Source organism: Macaca mulatta, chromosome 13, assembly GCF_049350105.2.
Source record: "Macaca mulatta isolate MMU2019108-1 chromosome 13, T2T-MMU8v2.0, whole genome shotgun sequence".
Classification (NCBI taxonomy): Eukaryota; Metazoa; Chordata; class Mammalia; order Primates; family Cercopithecidae; genus Macaca; species Macaca mulatta.
The window spans coordinates 54,214,326-54,237,170 of NC_133418.1; the positions used below are offsets into that span (position 1 = coordinate 54,214,326).

At 43.5% G+C, this 22,845-nt stretch overlaps 1 protein-coding gene and 1 long non-coding RNA gene across 3 annotated transcripts in view; both read left to right on the plus strand.

The window, feature by feature from the left end:
- Positions 1–22,845, plus strand: part of TGFA (transforming growth factor alpha) — a 107,753-nt gene that overhangs the window by 68,942 nt on the left and 15,966 nt on the right. The window contains exon 3 of one of the 2 annotated variants that reach the window (XM_015112609.3): positions 20,473–20,593. In XM_015112609.3, coding sequence (XP_014968095.1) covers positions 20,473–20,593 — 121 coding nt within the window. The remainder of the gene's footprint in view (positions 1–20,472; positions 20,594–22,845) is intronic. The other variant, XM_002799271.4, reaches the window with a different exon arrangement.
- Positions 4,921–19,129, plus strand: LOC144333755 (uncharacterized). The gene is made up of 3 exons (XR_013402724.1): positions 4,921–4,976; positions 18,012–18,135; positions 18,814–19,129. It is a non-coding gene; the product is annotated as an uncharacterized LOC144333755 (long non-coding RNA).

Sequence of the window (22,845 nt, forward strand, 5' to 3'; positions counted from 1 at the left end):
TGTGTTTGCCTCACTGCACTCCAGCCTGGGCAACAAAGTGAGACCCTGTCTCAAAAAAAAAAAAAAGACAAACAACAACAACAAACAAACAAAAAACACAAGAAATGAATAAAGGCAGGGGGTGCAATTGTAAGGATCTTGTTGGAATTTGTTTAGATGTTTTTGAGAGACAGCTTAGGTGTTTGTGGTTGGGCTCTTGTACAACCAAGAGTATACCTTAGAGGTATTCAGACATGGATGGAAGGAGGCAAAATACCCTGCCTTTGTTCCCTGTACCCTTCATCCCTTAAGGGCCACTGTGGAATAGGTCAGAATATTCATTGTTTCACCATCTAAGTCTACAGAGGTCATTTTTACCACATTGGCTGGAGGCAAAATATAGACCTCCATCTGCAAGAAGAGTGTCATAAGTGGGTAGGTGAGGGAAAAGTCCACTCCAGTGGGCAGTAGAAAGCAATGACTTCCTGATGTAGCAGGCTAGGAAAAATATGTTCAGAGCACTGTAATTAAGATATATACTTCGTGAGCTTTTGCCTTTCAAATACCATCAGCTTGGCACTTGGGAGTATAGAAGAGTCCTCAGTTCCAGGAGGAGGCAATATGATTGTGAATTGTGACTTCCTGCTGCAGGATACAGTGTTGTCCCTGATGTAGCAAATTAGTAAGTATCTGGTTTCTCTTGACTGTTCATCTGAGACTTGATGGAGAAGGGCCAATACAGCCAGCCACCAGAGTGGAGTGTTTGCCTGCATAAATGCAATATATGAATATAATTTCAGCTATAATGTCTTTGTAGCATACAAAGACATGGAAATAAGTAAGTACATGTTTGGCAAAAGAGCCACTAGGCTGATCAGTGTGTCCCTAAGCTGAAATTGCGGGGAGAGAAAAAAGACTCAAAATGATCAAGCCAGATGCTGTGGGAAGGGTAGCAGGGGTGGTTTGAAAACTAAGCAGTGCTCGGTTCCTTTGGATTGATTCTCAGTCCTCAGAGGTGATACTGGATTTATTTTTTAATTTCATAAAACATTAAAAGGGACTGTGCCAGCACTTTGGGAGGCCGAGGCAGGTGGATCATGAGGTCAGGATTTCAAGACCAGCCTGGCCAAGATGGTGAAACCCCATCTCTATTAAAAATACAAAAATGTGGTGGGCATCTGTAATCCCAGCTACTCAGGAGGCTAAGGCAGAAGAATAGCTTGAACCCAGGAGGCGGAGGTTGCAGTGAGCCAAGATCACGCCACTGCACTCTAGCCTGAGTGACAGAGCAAAACTCTGTCTCAGAAAAAAAAAAGTGGCGGGGTGGGGGGACTATGAAGGTAGGTGCATCAATTTAGGATGGGTGAGCTTGAGTGAAGAAGGAAGAGTAGTAAGGCTACAGAACACGGTATTGCTATAAACAAGACTTACTACCTTGGGTAACTACAGACTTACAGCTCACTTTGGGGGCAGTGAATAGGTGAAACTTGACATTTTAATTCAGTTTCTGCCTGTGGGCTTGTTGAGGAAATGTTTTTGGAAAACTGAAGTAAATCAATGGTTGCAATGAGTTGAATGGGTGATTCCATGATCCTGTGGGCACTGGAGAGTTGGTGACAAGGAACAGCATAATAAAAGGTCAGTGGAAGAACAGACCTTGTTCCGAATACATCAGCTAGGGTTCTTTGGTTGCAGCAATCAATTCCAACTAACTTGAACAAAAGCAACCTTGTTGGAAGGCTGTTGGGAGCACACAGAATCTGTGGGAAAGCTGGAGAACCACCCTTAACAGAACAGAACAGTAACCTAGATGACTCCAGGAAGCCAGGAATCGGGAATGGCAGGTTCTATCTCAGAAGAGAAACTGTGCTCAAAGTGCCGCAGTTATAATGTATGAATTCCACAACATTATCTTTTTGTCTTTCTTATCAAGATTCATATTTTAGGTAGAGAGGATAGAAGGGTGGGTAGCACATCTGATCATGGTGATAAGCCGTGTAAACCTGTAGGGGAAGAGGTAATTCCCTAAAAGAAACCCGAGTGCTATTAGGAAGTAAAGAAATGTTTGCCAGGCAGTCCCAAATAAATAAACGGGCTCAATAATGACATGGACAGTTGCTTCAAGAAGAAAAAAAGAGGATATCAAAAGTTATATCATCATAGATCAATTCTGTGGATAGATGATCTAAGAAATTAATATTGTCTGGATCTTGATGACAAAGTAGTCATAAGGATAGAATGTGGTTCGACAGCAAACTTCAGATGGGTACATTTTCTGGAAATCTCAGCATGCCACAAATTGAACACCTGAAGAATTCTTTACATACCTGTTGGTTATGTATTACTCAGAAGATAAAGAAGACAACAGGGACACCTGCTTCTGTGAATGCAGTCTTGATCAGAAAGGATAACAAATTGGTATCTATATGTGCTACAGCAGTGAGAGAAGGAAACACTAGGTAGAGTTCAATTTCAGGCAATCAGAGTGTCCAAAAATTTGGGGGAAAACCAGATGTGATCCCACAAGCATGATTCTAAAAGGGAATATGGCTGGGCCAGTTGAGAGGCTTATAGAGTTCTGAGTTCGTAGTCAGAGGGTGCATGAGAAAGTGAAGGGGAGAGAGACTGTAAGGAACCCAAATGTGACTGCAGAAGGAATTCTCTGATACATCATCTACTAAGTTATGCAAAAACATCAAAAGAAGGATGTGTCCCAAGAGGTGACAAAGAATAGAATGGAAGGGCACTTTGTTGAGTGAGCAAGCATGTTGGTGCCTCCTAGGTGGCAGGTGTTTATGAAAATGCCAGGAAAACTGAAGGACAGAAAGAACTAGAGTTGTCCACATGGCTACTGGCCACAAACAAAACCAATGGTTTTCTAAAGCTATCTTTGGGAACAGACCGGTAAGAAAAGGAAGGTAGAAAAGGTTAGTGCAGTACCAGGAAAAGACTATTATTGACATAATTTTGTTTTTATATTTTCTGTCAAAAAGAATGAAACAAACACAGTAAATATGAAATAGAAGGTTGAGTGAGTATCCTAGTAAAAGACCCCTAATACCACGGAGGTACTCTTCAAGGGTACAGATGAATTTCACCTCAATGTACTGAGAAACGTAGCAAAAATCACCCATCCCTGTTGGTGATTTTTAAGAAATAGCAGCAAATGTAAAAATTGCTCAGAGAATGAAAAAAGACAAATACATTTCTGACTTTAACGACATAAAAATGCCTGAAGATTGTTTAGAATGTAGATGATAAAACTTGACACTCCCAGGAAAACATGAGATCAATTTATTACAGCAAATAAAGAATGAAAACCTAGGCCCTTGAGTAAATCCATCAAAATGAGTCATAGCAGATTAACTTTACTTCTTTTTTAGTGTTGTAAGACTGATGAGGGAAATGCCACCAGCATAAGGCTGTATAAAAGAATACAAGTTGAGTTCAGCAGGGCACATGACAAAATCAAAGTATTCAGTTGGACAAAATGGAGAAATATGAGTTACAAGAGTTCACAGTTGACTAGTTGGTAAGAAGGAACAATGCCAGTGACCTCTTTAAATGAAGAGATCCCCAAACATACCCGCCATGGGTTCACCTAGGAGCTTTTGGGAAGGGCAGGACATTTTTAACTAGGTCATCTTCAGAAAACATTTGTTGATGTATTCATATTGACCTAGAAGAGGGCCTCCTCGGTGTGCCAGCAGGCTTTATCCTTCTTTCCTGTTGAGAATTTTATGAGCAAATTGAAGGAAGATATGTAAGGCAAAGTTTATCAGATTTAGAGACGACACCGTGCCCAGAATGATAACTGAAGTATTGGATGATAGAATAAAGACTCAGGAAAAAAAAAGTTTTAAGCCAGAACAATGGATCACAGCCAACTAACCAAGTTAAATTGAACAGTGACACATTTATAATAACAGTTAGTATTTGGGTTAAGAGTAATGATTTAATTAGGAAGATATGAGGCCAAATTTGACAGTAGTTTAAGTGGAGAAACAGCCAGAGGCCTTAGTTGACCACAAGCTTATATAATCCAATAGCATTCCAGGACTGCTGGCAAAATTGATGAAGAATTAAGTTCTATCAATGTAGAAATCAGGTCATGGGAGATGGTTTTCCTACTGTACTCTGTTCCTGTAACCCAGAGCTTTAGAGCTAGGACTCTGAGGTCACACTGCCTATTTTTGGATTTCCCTTCTGCCTCTTCCTAGTTCTACATCTTTAGGCAAGGCTTTTAACCTCTCTAAACCTGTATTCCTCATCTGTAAAATGGATAGAATAATAGAACCTATATCACAGGGCTTTTATAAGAATTAGATAGTAGGTATAAAACTCTTAGCACAAAGACCAACATCCAACATATTTGGTAAATGTGTTTTGTTGTTGTTGTTGTCACCATTACTCTATAGTAGATTATTTTAAGAAAGGTACTAAAAATTAAATAAATAAATAAGAATTTTTCCGGAGGCAAGAGGTTTGCAGACTTTCTTCCTTAAAGAATACTTACAGAAACTTGAAGTGTATGTTATTTATTGCTATATGATAAATTAAAATTCAGCAGCTTAAAGCAATAAACATTTATTTTCCCACATGGGGTCTGAGAGGAATTCAGAAGTGGCTTTGCTGGGAAGTTCTGGGTCAGGGTCTCTCATTGTGGTTGCTGTCAAGATGGCAACTGGGGTGCACTGTCATCTGAAGGCTTGAGTGGGGCTGAAGAATGGCTCACTTACTTACAAGCTGTTGGTGGGAGGCCTCTGTCTTTCCATATGGACCTCTCCATTGTGTGTCCCAATGACTTAGCAACTAGCTTCCCGCAGAGTGACCAATACAAGAGAGAGAGAGAGAGAGAGAGTGAGAACAAGGCAGAAGTTACAGTGCTTCTTATGACCTAGTCTCTGAAGTCACATTCCATTCATATTCTATTGGTCACACAGACCAACCCTGAGACAGTATGGGAGGGCATTTCACAAGGCTATGGATACCAGGAGGTAGGGATCATTGGGAGCTATCTTGGAGGCTGGATGACAAGGGGAGTTTAGGACCACAAAGACCCAGAGGTTTGGTGGCTGACTATAGAAATGGAAAGGACTGCTGTATAGAAGAGGGAGACTTATTCTGTGTGGCTTCCAAGGATGGAATTCAAAACAATACACACAGGTTTCTGGAAGGCAGATGTTAGTGTGGTTTAAGGAAGAACCTCCTAACAATGATCTGCCCAAACAGAATGCCAGTACTAAGGCAGCTCATTCTATTTGGGGCAGTAGTACTTAGTACTGCCTTAGAGACTGAGCCCCTGAGTACTGGAAGAGTAGAGCACAGGTTGGGTACCCTCTCCCAGGGACACCATATGCAGAACCCTGACTGGGTAGAAAGATAGCTGTGAGTACCTCTGACTCTTTGATATTTCACTTCTGGATTGGGGAGAATTTTGTGAAAGGAGACCCTTAGGGCTTCATTTCTTTTACTTTTGAGGAAAAACAAATTTTTCATGGAACTATGAGATCTTTGCTTCTGAACCAGTATGGCTTAGAGAAACTATTAAGAGGTAAAATGACCCTGGTGTTTCTGGAATCCCTTAACATTTCTCCTTTTAAGAGCAGAGCTCCAAGTTGTTTGGTTTACACTTAGCCCAGGGGATTTAAACCAGGAATTCCCAACTTTTTTATGAGGCAGAGCCTTTAGATCATGGAAGAGGCAGGAATGTTGGCATTGAGTTTTCCTCACGGGGAATCCTGGCACACCTTGGAGAGAGGGAGGGGGGTTGCAGCTCTGGGAGATATTGTCCGGGGAAGGCTCAGATATCCATCAATGGAAATCGGTCTACTCTTTGAGTATGCAAAAATACTAGCTGATGCTTTGCTGGGGATTCCCATAGAGAGAACTGAGAATGCACTCATTTTTAAAATAGATGCCTGGGGAAACTTTTTAAGTTGTTGATGGGGGTGGCGAGGCACTGCTATATTGGTCACCATGTGGGCATATAATGTAGAAAACATCCATAAGCAAAGGGTTTCCAGGGACATTAACACTAGAGCATACCATGTTTACTCCTCCCTTAGCCTGATCCTGAAATGATCAGTGAAATATGAAACTGTTTCTAAATGTATATCAGTACTGGAAGCTCTGAAGACTTTATGCCAGTGCAGGTGGCAGTCCTCCTACCCTAGTCCAACAACCACTACTCTGGAAGACAGGATTGTCAGGAGCAGAATCACCCAAACAGCCCAACCTTGGAAGGCCAAGGTATGAAGGTGAGGGCAGGCCACTGGATCCTATCAGTGCCTCAAGAAAGGACACAGTCAAGGCCACAATAAGTGACAAACTCAGTCAGCTCTCACTACTGGCATGGCATGAATGTCTGGAAAACACAGGGGAAAAGAGAAAACTCTTTAGTGTGTACCTGTTGTCTCCTGCTTCTACCAAATAGATTTCTTAGATATTTGAAGGCATTATAATTAAACTTCCCCTTTTCTGTCTTTATCTGGGCCCAAAATATTGAATAGGGCCATTGTCTCTGATGGAGCCCACCGTAACTCCCCATCATGCTACACGAAAGCAGATCTTTCTCTGTAAAGATGATGATGCAAGAAATCGCTGGCCACAAGAAAGGATTTTATCATATGAGAAGATTTTTTGAGGAATATAAACAAATGGCTCTATTCCTAAGAAATGAGTAAAGATATTGAATAATCTAATTTATGTCTTCAAAACTGAAGCTGACATTGCATCTATGAAATAAGTAAGAAACGGCTGCAAAGAGATGACAGAATATGGTGACCAATTTTAAATCCATAGTACACTAATGAGCAGAAGATTAGACATCACAGTAAAGTCAGTAATTTGTTTAAATGGCTGGGAAATTTCTCCCAGAACTCAGGACTCAAAAACAAAAATAATGAGAAAAAAAGGGAAAAAGACCCAGGTGATCCAATATACAGGTAATTCCAAAAGGAAAAAAGAAAACCAAGGCTGACACAATCATCAAAGATCATTAAAGAGAGCTTTCTTAAGCTGAAAAAGACTTGTCCTTAAGATTGAAAGCATTAACTTCAGGGTAATTTAACCAGTTCTCATTGCAATGAAAAGGTCTTATAAGCACTGAGGTGAAAATAAAAACAGGTTACAAAGGAATATAGTAAATCTAGCTTCAGTTTTTTTCGTCAACAAGACAGAAGTCAGTGGTGGGAGGCCTATGGGGTCCAAAGCTCATGACCCAAGTTGTTATTCATATGTATAGTCATGTACATGAATGAAACACAGATGTTCTCAGACATATAATATTTCATTACATGGACATACCTCCCACATGCCCTTCCTGGAAAAAATGTCCAAAGAGCCTCTTCAGCTAGATAACAGCTATATCAAGATTAAAAACCCCCAAGTGGGGAGGATATAATTTTTTCAAAGCCAGTGATAATATGTTCAAGCAACTGTTGTCAGTTTAGTTATACTGGTACAGATGTCAAAATTATTGAAATAGAAGTGATATATAAAATAATGAGGATATGAAATCAGATGACAGAAATAAAAACTGGTAACTGGGAAGAAAAAGAAGGAGGAAGTAAGTATGCTATTTTTTTTAATCTAATGACACATCAGATTTCATTTTTAACATTGATAATTGAGAAAATAAACTAAATTTTTTAAAAATTTAAACAATAAAAAGGGTATTTGTATTCTAAATCACCACAAAAGAGGAAAGAAGTCAAAGAAACATGATCTTTTATACAAAAGACAAAAAAGGCAACCTACTAAAAATAATAAGCATTTGTAAAATGTTTTCTAAACACAGGTTATTTCTTCTCAGTGATAAGACGGCAAGTCGTTTGCTTAGGATATTTGTATTTCCAAAATTATACAATGAAGATGCGTAACATTTTAAATAACAAATTATAAAATCCCTTGTGGGGGCTGTTATAAAATGTTATTTGATGTGTAACACATTACCAGTAAAACTAAAGAATGGATGGATGAGAAGTTCCCAGTTACAATAAGATATGATCAGGATATTCTGGGCTAGGATGGTCGTGCTTTTTTTTTTTTTTTCCAGTGGTAACGATTTAAGATTTTGCAGCTGGTGAGATACATGATCATGGCCATTTGGAGAACTGTAGAGCACCCATCTTCTATGTCGAGAAGATTGATATTATAGTAGTTTCCATGCTATCCTGCCTTGGCAATTTCTGCCCAAAGGGTTTTGAGAATACAGTAAATTTACATTAGCTGTATATCATTTCCATCAAAACAGCTGTGCCCTGCCTGCTGTCAATTGTGGCTGCACCACTTTATATTTTGTTTTATAGAGTTGCAGAAGCAGCCTTTGCCCCATCCACACTTTGTTCAATTCACAGCTAATCTCACTCCTCACCCCAAAAGACTGTCACTACCCCTGGAGAGGTTTGTGAAGGTCGACCTGATCCTTCCAGGATGGAGAACGGCCAGAACAGACCTTAAGCTGGGGACCAGGGTTTCAAGGTCGAGTCTCCCAATCAGGGACAGATTGACTTCAGATTGTAAGTGCAGGGCATGTTGGTGTTTGGGTGAGGCTCCCAGAAGAGACAGTGAGAGAAAGAGAGAAAAATGATATGATTTATTGTGAGGATTTGTCCCACATCAGAAATTCTCTAACCAATCCCCGAACACCGTTCAGAGTTAACACTTGGCATTAGAGTAACACTCCTATTGTAACAGATAAACCCTGAATGTTGTTTATTTCCTGCTCATGTCAAAGGCTCTGCAGGTTTTCCTGGCCCTGCAGACTTCTTTCCATGTATTTATTCAAGGACCCAGGCTCCTTCCATCCTGTGGCTCCTCCCTCCTCCATGTCCTGCGGGAGCCTCTCTATTCAGACAGCAGCTGGGAAAAGACAAAGGGAGATCACATAGGGAGGTTCTTATGGACCAAGCCTGGAAGTGGAGCATGTTACCTCTGCTCAGATCCATTGGCCATATCCTGGTCACATGGTCACACCTAACTGCAAGGGAAGCTGGGAAATGTAGTCTGTATTCTGAGAAGAAAAAGGACTCCAGATTTACGGGAAATCCTGGGAGTCTCTGGCCCACACTTTATCTTTTGCATATTTCCTGCCCCCTTAAGAAAGAAGTTTCCCAGCTGAACTCTTTCAATTAAAAGAAAAAAAGTTACATAAGTATAGTGGTTGGAAATGGAATGGATCAAATAGGCTGTACTCTTTTGGGGTTTTGTTGTTGTTTACGGTGGGAGTGTGTGAGGTTTCTGTCCACAGAGACCAAGCCTGAGGTCATCTCTTACCAAACATCTTTCTTCTGAGCATCTTCTGACTTCTCTAAATGATTATTTTGTCTCCTTCCTCCTTATTCCTTTTTAATGATAAAACGTGAGACAGTAACATGATTTTTCTTGCACAGATTAAGTCTAGATTCCTGAAGGCCAGTCTTCTATAACACTACAATTCTGTCTGTGAATAAAACACTAAAAATAAAAATTGGTTAAGCTTTAACTGTGTTTATAATGTTGTGGGGTTTTAATTTTAAATGGTTGTGTTCAAACTCTAAAATGCTCACTTCATGAAATTTGAAAATTTATAAAAGAAAGTAATTGTGCATAATTCGACCACTCTCTTACATCTCAGCTCTTTCCTCTTGAATATAATCTTGATTGAAGGGCTTTTATCTAAGGACAACCAAAATCATCTGTACAAAACTCAGAGGGAATAGGAAAGAGAGTCACATTTTTGTCATGGGACATAGTCCCAACTACAAATTCACTTCTATGTTTTTAAGACTGTTGAGCTTTGCCTTAAATTTACCTCTGTATTCTTCAGTTTTCTCACTTAAAATGAGGAGTATCCTTCTTCCACCCACACTGCATCTGCAAACTACAGATGAAAAAGGCACCTGTCAAAAGTTCTGAGGACATAAAATGTTCTAGAAAAACAATCATCCCAATAGTGCTTATATGTGCTCAGTGTAGAGGGTTTAAAGGGATTATGGTTCAAAGACTCAACAAGAGGAAGCATTTTTTCCTAAGGGTGGATTGAGAATTTCCTGCCAACCACTTTACCTAACAATTTTGATACTTATAAGGAGAATAGAGGCACATAGAGACTGCAAAGGCAGGTAGCCCTGGGCTGTAACGGGGCTGCTCCTCCAACAAAGCCAGAACAGAATTCCCCATCCAGCAGGACTGGCCTCCAGTTCCCAGAGCCATTCACAATCTCATTCAAAGCCAGCTGATGAGAGCCAAACATAGACCTCCTTGTTTACTTTGTGAATGGAACTTGGAAGTAAAGTATTTTCCAAATGCTGGTTGACACCAAGAGGATGTAATTACAGTAAGGGGCTTTCTGGTTTGAAGATATGAAAGAAGGAAATGATTTGTCTCTTTGAAATCAAATTATCACATATTAAAAGAAAAGGGGGAGGCTTAGCTTCCAGTCCGCAAATCAAAATCATGACCTGTAATTTTCTTTTTTTTTTCTTAAAATTACTAAGACCAAGGTAGGGATAGAAGAAGCCGCCTGGGAGCTGGAGAACGGGGTCATGAGGAGGAAGAGGAGCTTAGTGGGAGAGAGTGTGATCTTCGTCCAGCATATTTCCCATCTATTTCCGTTGCATTTTAATCCATAATGAATGTAAAATGGTGATTGGCAAGCTGCTTGTGGAGTCTCACACCTGCCTCTCTCCTCCTTATGCCTTTTGGGGGAGGTAGTGATGTTCCCAAGGGGAGTTGGGGTACAGGTAAGAGGCCAAGTTGAAATATGTATGTCGTGCATCTTTAGATGGATACAATCTCTGGTTTTAGCCTTCACTTAACATGATTCCATTGAGGTTTTATTTTCATTTCCCAGAGCCTATTTGCTAATTAAAGCCCTTTGCCTTGGGACTCTTAGCCCTTTTAATTCCAAAATACCCCTAAATTTTCCTGTTAATTCCTGATTTGTTTATTTTCCAAATGAGAGTAATCTTGAGTGTGTGGAAGATGCCCACAAGGACTTCTTAACTCTCAACTCTCTCACACACACACATGCCCTCTGAAGTGTCAGTGTGCTGTATTAGAAAGGGCGAGAGCTTTAGAGGAAACCAACCATGCATTCTGGTTTCAGCTCTGCCATTTGCTGACTTCACAGCATTGAACAACCTTAAACCCCCTGAGCTCCACTTTCCTCATCTGTAAGATGAGATAGTGAGGATCCCCTTGCAAGATTTTTGTGGGAATTAAATAGAATTCTCTCTATAAAATGCTGGGCATAGCACTTGCAGTAAGTGAACAATCTAATAGTAGCTGCTACTAATAATATCATCATCATCATCACAGTCCAACCTCAGAAAATTCTACATTGGGTTAAAAACTCTAAGACCAGGTACTTTAGATGGAATTGAAAGCTGGCAAAATACTTCTGTGTTCATATTATCTGATTTTCTTCTCCCTGTTGGAAAAGAAAAAGGTACCAAAATGATGCAAACTCTGCTTTTGCCTTCAAAGTAAGTGTGATGAACCCCACTGGGCTTCTCTGACTATATCTGTTTTCCCAGTACACACACACACACACACGCGCGCGCGCGTGTACACACACACACACGGCTGCTGAGTTATCAATAACCAGTATCTTTGTAGGAAAGTAGAAACTAAATTGTCTGCTTCTTTACCAATACCTTTGTTTGAATTTGGTTCCATCACATCTGATGCCCCTTGAGTTTTTCCCAAAGGGAGAAATGGTCAGAGGGAATTAAAATGGCTCAGATATTCCCTTAGGTTTCCCCTACAGCATCTTGTTTGAAGCTGCAAAAGCAATTCAGAAGTCCATCTTAGGCCTGCTCTGAGCTCCTGGATAAGAGCACTTTGTAGCCCAGAGGTTCCTGCCCTTAGTGGAAGGCCTGAGAGCATCTCATGTTCCAGCCACCACCCTACTTCCAGCAGCTCCTCAATTAACCATCATCCCTGGACATGTAGAAATCTCTTTTGCATCTGTATTTTCAACCACTGCTCCCTTGTGTGAATAATAAGTTCCATATGTATAGTTCCCCACTCCTCCCCCAAATAACTTCCTCTTGTTTCTCCTGAAAGTGCCCCTTTCTGATTCCTAGAAGATGTTCACAAGTGAAGTGTTCCCCTTCCTCACTGCAGTGTGATCTGTGGGTTGGGATCATGTGCCTTCTCAGCATTTGTGTTTCTGGACTTGAATAGCATCCTAATTTTCTATAGCTCTTCAGTCTCTCAATGTCAGAGAAAACCGGGACCAAATTTCAGTTCTACTACATTCCAGGTACATATCCATTGACAGGGTTATCTAAGCTTCAGTTTTGTTTTCTTATCTTAAAAATAGAGACTAATAGTGCTAACCCCACGGGGTGGTTTTGATGTTTAGTGAGATAATATGGAGTCCCTGCCCTTCAGTGGGGATGGAGGGGTGGGTAGGATCTAAAGTCAGTGTATGATCAGGGAAAGTTAAAACGCAAATAGAGTCAAATTTCTTCAATATTGGAAAAGATCACTGAAGAGCTAGTAGATTTTCCAGGGATTATGTTATAGGAAAAATATGTTCTCTTTTAAGCATAGAAATTCTCTCAGTAAATTGAGAATCTGGGGTTGGGGGATGGTAGAGACAAAAATGGCCCTGCCGCACCCCACCCAGCTGAACAAGCGGAACAGCTAGAGAACTGTAGCACTGTAGTTACCTTTCTCTCTTTCACTGCTGAACTACAATGAAGGCCCCTTCTCTCTTAAACGATGGTACTGCAAAGCTAAACTCTGTTTTCAAATGGTTTTATATCCATCATTTAAAAGATATTCAGTGTTCTTGGGTTTAATAATGAATGAGTTGCATAATTATATTTATCTCATCTCCACCATCCCACACTCCCCCCTCTAAGACAGCAACATTGAATTCCCCTCATTAGTTGGTAACACTTGAGATCAATTTCCTACTGTTAATGTGACGGGGATTCCTTTTCCGTAATCCTGCTGACATCCCCACTCATTTGAAAACTCTCTTGTTCTTCTGCCCGCACACACCACCCCAGGAAATACCCCTATCAATCAGTTTCCTCGATGGGGCGATGGGGCGTTGCTCCCTCTGCAAAGGTCAGTGGCAATGCCACACCAGATGCTAACAGTGCTCTTCCTCTTCAGGATCATTCACAAAAGTAAGAATCATTCTCACCTGCCCCCACCCACATGCCCAGGGGAGCAGGGCCCCCGCTCACCAAGTCTCTCTGGACAGGCACTGGGTTCTAGACCATTTACTTCTCTAAGCTCTGGCTTAGCAGTTCTGCCACCCGAGTGTAAGCCTCTGCACCAGCCTCTCCTTCACTCCATAGCTGCCTTTGCAGGTTCACGCATCACCTCCCGAGCTTGGAGTGCCACCCTTGTAAACTGGGCCTGCTGCTGCCCTGAAGCCAGCCTCCCATGCCAGAGCTGAGTCCAGAGCCTTGGGTGACTCCAGCCTGGCCTCGGGGTGCAATGGAGGCCTTGATACCTGGGAGTATCAGACTTACACCCCCTCAGCTTCCCCAGTAGCTACTGCTGACTCCCATCTTTACTAAATTAATCTACTGCCTTTTCTCCTAGACATCCAAAAAGTATTAGTTGGCTTTGCCATTGTAGTATCTGAAGACAAAATATTTAGTCCCAGGTCAGAAACTTTAGCTGAAAATTCCTACTAAAAAGCCAGACGTCATGATTAAATTGTTAGAAAGTTAGCTATGATATTTGAGGAAGTTATGAAATGGCTATAAATGATGTAAGTTCTGCAATGGGCAAACGTGTTCACAACTTTTGACATCTGGGGAAGAGAGTTAAGAGCCACGGGCTCAGCCGGCTCCCACTGACCAGCACAGCATGAAGTCCAATTAGGGCTGCTTTTAAAGGGGGTGATTGTGCTCAGTGGTGTGGACGCTGCTCCCACGGGAGCAGGGCTGTTGGAAGGAGCTGTCCAGATGGCTGTCTCCCTGGCTGCTCTGAACTGCGGAGACCCCTCCTGTGAATTGGATGGGGGATTTCCCTGCCCCTCAATTGCTATTCCAGACCCTCTTCCTGTAAGTGGGGTTGGGCTCCAGGCCCTATTAGTGGGTCTGTGGTCTCTGGGCAAAGCTTTCACAGCTTCCCCAGAGAGCGGTGGTGTCTGCAAGATGTGCGTTTGGTTAACATGCTGGAGGGGCCTCTCATAAATTTCATGGCAACAGGAACTGAGTGGCTTTGAAACTCCAGCTGCTGGTGGGCTCGATATGAGGTCTGTTCCGAAAACTGGAACATTTGCTTTTCCTATCATCCGCCCTGAGTGCTACTCAGACCTGGTGTCTGGAGGAGATGAGCCAGAGTCCTGGGGGCCAGCGCCAGTCCTTCTCTGCCCTCAGCTGGCACATCTTGAGGAGACTTTCTTTGGACATTCCCTGCTGGCCTTTGCCACCTTCCTTTTCTAAGTGATTCTTTTTTAAAAATTTTAAGTCTCTAGGCCTTTCCTTCCCTCACTCACTATTTTCCTGAATTTTCAGGAAAAAAAAAATAGAGTGGGAAAGGGAGAGTGAAGGGAGGTAGAGAAAAAATAGGAAGAGAGAGAAAAGCAGGAAGAAAAGAAAGAGGCAGACTCAGAGACTGAGAGAGAGGCTGAGAGAATCATTCTTAGGAAAGATACAAGGAATTTGGGAGTTTCCTTGTAATGCTCATTTTTATAAAATAACTAGAGGCAGTTTTGCCCCCCAAGGAGGAGATTGTGCTCTAAGTTACTGAGCAAACCGTTGCCCATTGACAAGGTTATCTAAGCTTCAGTTTAGTTTTCTTATCTAAAAAATGGAGACTATTTAGGTTAAAGCAGGCCGCCTACCCTGCCTCGACTTGGGGGATGATGTAAGGAAAGCCCCTGGCACTTAGCCAGCACTCAGTAAGTGACACCCCTGTCCCTGCCCTCCCCCACCTTCCCCAAAGTGTCTTTCATAGGAATAGCCTTGTCTGCCTGGGCCGACCCTGCTGCGGTATTGGGGGTGTTCTTTGCTGAGTCTGGGAGGATCTAAGACAAACACCTTTAAAGGCCCCCAAATGGGAACAGTGACTCGCCCTCACTTGTTGCAGGTGGTTTTAGTAAAGCACATCAGCTCACAAGGCACCCTAGGGACACACAAGCCCCAGTGCCGCCCTCCTGCAGCTGGCTCACCCGAAGGGTGCACAGGAAGAGCAGAGTGGCCACAGTGTGGCTTGCCCTTGGGACTGTGGTTTGACCCACTCCTCCCTGTCCACTTACGTCTCAAGTTTGAATCACATCCCCTATTAGAAAACCTGTGACAAGCTCCAAAGCTGCCGAATATGCTGGTGGAAGCGGAACCCATCCTGCACATGGTGCACATTGAACTCCTCTGGGTGGCGGGGGCAGGACAGCACCCTGTGCAAAGAGCCTCGAACTTGAATTAAATGCTTGTTTTTAAGATGTTTGGTTATATGGGGGGGGCAAGGCAGCGGGGGGAGAATGCACATAAGAGAATAGAAAGAGTGAGCTTAGGTGCGTGTTCACGTGCAGCGTGTACTTACATGGTTCTCTCTACATGGTGGATTACAGATGGGTTTTATTCTCTAATATGGTATTTATTATATATTGATTTATTTTAATTTCCTAAAATGTATCACTTTTGTAATGAGAAAATGTTTTGAAACTTGAAAAAGTTTCAAGAGTGAATGTATCATGGTTGTAGTTAGGTAAAGGGTTTTCTTTTTTTTTAATAACCTTTTGATGATAGTCCACTAGCATCAAGCTCCCTTCATCCTCTCTGACCTTTGGGCTGAGGCAGACAGGTGGAATTACGGAGGACCAGGAGCTTGCACCCTAAGCCTCAGGTTTGTTTCCACGCTGGTCTCTGAATACACAGAGCGAGACCACCACGTGTCATCTGCCATCACTGTTACTGTTGCATGGAGTTTCTTCACAGCTTGGACTCTTCTGGCTTCTTAGTGAGCTGTGTGAAGTGAAGGAACTGATGGTTTACACTGGCAGATGCTTCCTTGGGAAATTGTTCAGGATGTCATCCATCATAGCACATGAAGCCCCCTTCAAAAACACCCGCAAAAGAAGAGAAGTTGCTCTCTGACCATTGCTCTCCAACCATAGACTTAGGGAAAGCTGAGCCTGTCCAGCTTGTGCAGAACAGGTATATATATTCCTATCTAATGAACCTTATACATCCTTGCTAAGACCGCCAGGAGGCATAGAGTTAGATTTGTCCCTCAGCTTCGGTACATGCGTGTGATTTTCTAATACCCATCTTTGTGTATTAACCTGGTGCCTGTTTTGCTCATTGCTACTCCTTACCTTTACTTTCCTTTGTCCCAATCTCTCCTTCCCTCTCTCACTGCCTGCTTGTCTGTTTTTCCTGTTTCCCTCCCTCCCCTCTTCTCCTTCTCTTCCTTCTCTCTCTCATCGCTCTCATAACCCACCCCCCATGTCTCTATACTCTGTCTCCCTTCCTGTCTCCTTCCCTCCTTCTTCCCTTTTATATCCCTGTCCCCCGTCTCTCTCCTTCTCTTTCTCCCACACACACTTCTTTCTCGTTTGCGTTGCCTTTTTATGGTACCTATTTTTATAACACCTCCTCATGTCATTTATAAGAAGAGGCAAAGGTATCCATCAGTAGGGGTTAAATGAGACCATAGCAGAGTCCACCATTCACCCATCAGTTTTGAAGGAGAGTAATCCAAAACAGATCCCAAGTTTTCTCTGTCTTTGAGTGTATTTCTACTGACCTAATACTTTACTACGAAGAACTTCAGCGGATTTAAGGCTTTAGAATCACACAGGAGTTTGAAGAGCTGGAAGATAATCAACTCCAAAAAGGACCCTGGCCTTTCTACTTTTCCAAGAGCCCATTTATCCTTTGCTTCTGTGTAACACAAGCCTGCATCTCAAACATTAGTGTGCATCAGAATCACCTGCAGGGGGCCAGACATGGCGGCTCGCACCTATAATCTCAGTACTTTGGGAGGCCGAGGCAGGCGGATCACCTGAGCCCAGGAGTTTGAGACCAGCCTGGGCAATGTGGTGACACTCCGTCTCTACTAAGATACAAAAATTAGCTGGGTGCAGTGGCATGTACCTGTTAATCCCAGCTACGCCGGAGGCTGAGGTGGGAGGATGGCTTGAGCCTAGGAGGTCAAGGCTGCAGTGAGACATGAACGTGCCACTGCACTCCAACCTGGATGACAAAGTGAGACCCTGTCTCAAAAATAAATAAATAAATCACCTGCAGGGCAAACGTTACAGTATAGCAATTCTATTTCAATAGGCCTGACTTTAAAAAATCACCTGGCAAGCTTGTCCCACAGATTTCCGGGCCCCACCCCAGAGATCCTGATTCAGAAGGTATGGGCTGGGTAGGGGTGGCAGACAGACTCAGGGGAATGTGAAGCTGTCTGTCCGCAGATCACACTTGGAGGAACCCAGCTCAAAGCCCTGACAAGGGATTTCCTCTAGCCGCTTGGAGGTGGTGGTTTAAACAGCCTTTTGTGGAGCCTGTCAAAAGCCTTTTTGAACATGTACATCAAATGAGATCCACTAGCCCAGCAGTCCCCAACATTTTTGGCACCAGGGACCAGTTGCATGGAACACGATTTTTCCACAGACTTGGGAGGGGTGCTGGTTTCAGGATGATTCCAGCATGTTACATTTATTGTGTACTTTATTTCTATTATTATTACATTATGATATTTAATGAAATAATTATACAACTCACCATAATGTAGAATCAGGAGGAGCCCTGGGCTTGTTTCTCTGCAACTAGACAGTCCCATTTGGGGGTGATGGGAGACAGTGACAGATCATCAGGTATTAGATTCTCATAAGGAGCACACATAGATCCCTCACATGCACAGTTCACAATAGGGTTCCCGCTCCTATGAGGATCTAATGCCCCTGCTAAACTGACAGGAGGCGGAGCTCAGGTGGTAATGTGAGCAATGGGAAGTGGCTGTAAGTACAGATGAAGCTTTGCTGCCTTGCCGGCTTGCATCAGGCCTCCGGGGTCTAGCCCCTTCATCTCTCTGTGTTTGCTCCTTGACACATTCAGTGAGCACAGAGAAGCCAGTTATGCAAACTACAGCAGACCCTTCCTGTCTCAATTCAACATCCAGCATCTACTGTTAGCCAGTAACTGGGCCCGTTCATCAACCACTCAGACCAAGCACATGCAGGTGACTGTAACCCGTCCAGGCAACTGGACCCAGCAGTCCTGCAGACTCCTGCTCAGAGGAGAGTCCGGCAGCCCCCAGTCGATATCTCCACCTGGCTTTGGGCTTCTCTGCTTGTCCTCAGGTGTGAAAGACAATAACTGTCATTAAGGGATAAAGGGGACACTTGGTCTTTTAGTTACACCTCACTGAATGTATGGGGGGATTACATACTGTAGTGGTTTTACCACATGTGGATATTCATTCATATCTTGGGATTGTCAGTGTTGACAATAGGAGAGCTAACAGCTGAGTGTCATACCAGACAATCTCTTGAGTACAGAACTTAACAAGCATTACCTCATTCAACCGCAGAGGCACCAAGGAGGCAGGGGGACCCGCTGTCTTGTAACTACAGAGGCAGGCTAGGAGAGGCCAGCTGCTTCAGGTGGCAGAGGCAGGATTCAAACCCGTGTCTCTGACTCCAAAGCCCATGCTTTTAACCACTACACAATGTGTCTCCTTCAATGTCAAGGATTCTATTGTATTTTTAGCCTCTGCTTTTCCCCCCTGGAATTATGGGATTTCTAAAATGATGAGACTTCTAGAAGCAGCCGATGAATAGAAAGATAGCAACAGGAGTTTAATATTTAGAGATGGTCTAAAATCTCCCAAGATATGAAATGTTCTGTCATTTCTCAGAGAGCAAGAGCTCCAGGAACATGGTTTTTTTTTTCCTCAAAAAAAAACTAAGTGGGAAAGACCCACTCCTGAAATACCCAAAATACAAGCATAAGAGGACCTGTTGAAAGGAGCGATGGAGACTGTATCGATGGAGCTGTCCTGAAATAGCGACATACCATGCCTCAAATTTACTTTGGACAAAATGGGAGTGGAATAAAATAAGCCCAAAGTGCTGCCTGGTCAGCAGGTCTGTTGTGCATGATGGTGCTCCTGAATTGGCTGGCTATTTTTATTCCTGTCTGAAAGCCAAGGATGGAAAACCCTGAGAGGTTTGGCGACCACCCCAATCTCGTGAGAGTCATGGTACTAGGGCTCTGAGTAGGACCGTCTCAGGCCCTACTCTGCTCTTTTTTCTCTCTCCCCATTATGGGAAAGAGAAAAGAATTTCCCAACACTGACTGTGCTGCTCTCACATGGGTTTCTTGCTTTAAGTAATCTTTTTTTAAATTATTTAATTTTTTTAAGTTCCAAGGTACATGTGCAGGATGTGCAGGTTCGTCACATAGGTAAATGTGTGCCATGGTGGTTTGCTGCACATAACAATCCATCACCTAAATATTAAGCCCAGCATGCATTAGCTCTTTCCCCTAATGTTCTCCCCACTTGCCCTCCCCCAAAAGGCCCCAGTGAGTGTTATTGTTCCCCTCCATGTGTCCACGTGTTCTCTTTGTTCAGCTCCCACTTATAAGTGAGAACATGCAGTGTTTGGTTTTCTCTTCCTGCTTTAGTTTGCTGAGGATAATGGCTTCCTGTTTCATCCATGTCCCTGCAAAGGACATGATCTCATTCCTTTTTATGGCTGCATGGTATTCCATGGTGTATATGTATCACATTTTCTTTATTCAGTCTATCATTGATGGGCATTTGGGTTGGTTCCATGTCTTTACTATTGTGAATAGGCCTGCCATGAACATACGCATGCGTGTATATTTATAATAGAATGATTTATATTCCTTTGGGTATATACCTAGTAATGGGGCTTTAAGTAATCTTTATAGCCTTATCACTCCTAATCTTACCAAGAGAAGCCCTGCTACCATTTTCGTGCATGTCCTTCCCAGACTCCTTCATGTCTAATTTCTATTTGTGTTGTTTTGTTTTGCTTTTAAGGAGGATCATCCTATACAGACCTTACTGGAAACCCATTTACTTCACTTACTGTATATCATAAGCACTTTTGTATCATTAACTCTTCCGCTTCTGCATCAATTTAATGGTTACAGAATATTCTTTTGTACCTTTCTCTTCTCTTGCTTTCAAAACAGATTCTTATGAAAGCTATCTAAAAAAAAATCACTGTCACTTTGCAAAAGTGAAATTAGGTGGCTCTTGGGTTGAAATAGTAAAATTGCTCTGTTATCTTTGAATTACCTTAGTTTGGGGGGAAAATTGTTTTGCTGTCTACAAAAACGAAAAGCTGGAAAGCATGCTATACAGGAGCTCTAGGCCTGTCCTAGGCTTTAGGAAGTAAGTGAGAGCCGAGGAGGGGGTGCCCCAGGTGACAACCCAAAGTCCCAGCCATCGGGGGCTCCACCTTCTTGACTGGTAGGGTGGGAGGCGTGGGGTGTGCATGTCAGCTGTTCCTGGATCTGAGCCCCGCATCTTTCCTCTCCCCAGCAGACCCGCCCGTGGCTGCAGCAGTGGTGTCCCATTTTAATGACTGCCCAGATTCCCACACTCAGTTCTGTTTCCATGGAACCTGCAGGTTTTTGGTGCAGGAGGACAAGCCAGCATGTGTGTAAGTATCCTCTGTTCTCCTGGAGTTCTGGGGCGGGTTCAGTCTGACATCCAATTAGAAGAGCATTTACCTCCACAAGACTTGCCAGAGGCCCAGAGACCCTTGGAACCAGATGTGTCAGAGGATTGGAACAGTGAACTGAGGGACACCTTTTTCAAAACCAGCTGGGTAAAAATCCAGGTTCCAGGGCACCCAGCCCACAGCCACTGAGGTAGAACCCCCGGAAGTTCAAGCCTGGGGCTCTGCATTTTTAACAAGAATCTCAGGTCACTCATGGGTCCAGTAAAGTCTGAAAAATCTTGGATTCAAATTTAATTCATAACTTAGAATTTCTGGAGCACAAGACACTGGGATGGATACCTTTGAGTGGCCAAAGTCTCTAAGATGTGGTCTCTGGCCTCCAGCATCCTCACAGTCCAGGTCATAAAACAAGCCAGAAGCACAGGTGAAGGGCTAGTGTACATAAATGGTAACAGAACCAGGAGCAATTTAGAAATAAAGATGCAGGACATGCATGGTGGTCTCCACACCTGGCTGATCATCATCCTCCTTGGGGGGCTTCTCGAAGTATTACTGAACCCTGCTCTGACCTACGGAATCAGAATCTCAAGGAGTGGGAGCTGGGAATCACATTAGTTCAGAGCCACGGTGATTGCCACAGTCAGCCAGGTTGGGGAAGAAAGTCACTCGAAGAAAGCTCCCCAGAGCAGGTGTTAGGGTTAGACCAGCTGGAGAGAGTAGAGAGGTTGTTCCAGGCCTCACATGCTCGGGGGACCTGCTACTGCAGATCAGCGTGGCTACACCAGGGAGACAGAGAGGAGACCAGCTTAGAGACAAATTGGCGGCCAGAGCCTGTTGAAAGCTGTCTTTATTCTTTAGGCAATGGAAGTCATGTGAGTTTCAGAAAGACATATTTAAAGACCATCAGTCTGTCTATAATAGAATACTATTGGGGGACCTATATTGAACCTTGGCACTATGACATTTGGAGCTGGGTAGTTCTGTTGTGGAAACTGACCTGTATACTGAAGGGTGTCAGCAGTATCCCTGGCCTCTATCTACTAGATGCCAGTAGCACCACTATCCCTGGCTGTGCCAATCAAAAATATCTCCAGACATTGTCAAATGTCCTCTGCAGGGCAAAACTGACCCCAAGTTAAGAGTCACGGATCCATATGAAATTGCCGTTTTTGTAGGTCAAATATGGTTGAGGATCAGCAATTTCATACTCATCGTTAATAAAAACTGGCACCTATTAAGGTTTTGGCTTCATGTCAAGTACTGTTTGAAGTACAATCCATGTGCTAACTCATTTAATCATACTGACCCCATGAAGAAGAAAGAGAGGCTATACCCAGCTCACATAGCAGGGCCTGGACTCGAACCAGCCTCTCTGGCTCCTGAAGCCGAGTTCTTAGCTATGATGCTTAAGGCCATCAGATGCATCAGCCCAGAAGCCTGGGGACCAGGAGAGCCTGCTGCAGTAGGCGGTGTGGGCAGGGCTTTCCTCTGCCTGAGGTGCAGCTGTGTGAGCCTGAGCAGGCCCCTCAGGGTGCCTCTGAGCCTCACCTGGAGAGGAAGAAGGAGAAGCACACTGGCCACCCTCCTCCTCGGAACACCGCAGGGCTAAGAAACTCCTCCAGATGACAGGCCTCCACACCCTGTTAATACAAAGCACGATGATGATGATAGACACTGTCATTATTCATGATTATCATTCTTATTAATAATTAACATACTAGGGGCCCCTGGGGGACTGATGGGGCTGTTTTCATTGGTGCCCTGGTCATTGTGGAAAAACACTGGCCCTGAAGGAAGTTTGCCCTGGTGACCCAGATACCAGAAAGCTTCCCTGTGCAACAGGCAGAAGGTACTCTCCCACCAGCCACGTCCAGGGCTCGGCCCAGAATCAAGTATACAGGCCTCTTGTGCACTGGGCTATGAGTTTAGAGAGTCCTCTTTGGAGAAAAAGGCAGGTCTTTACCAAGTTCTGACCCAAAGTGAGTCAGAAGCTCAGTTTTTCTCCTCAGGTGCCCTCCCCACCAGATCAGGGCTGGTGTAAACTTTCCAAGAGCTGGCAGCTAGGCAAGTCAAGCCACAGCCACCTGTGTGGCAGAGAAGTCCCCCCTTCAGTGTTGGAAGCCTCCTGAACGCTGGGGTGGGTGACTGCTCTCCCACTCCCCTCAGTCCCAAGCCCTGCTCTTGGCCCAAGGGAAATATAACTGTCCATCACATTCACACACCCTTACACT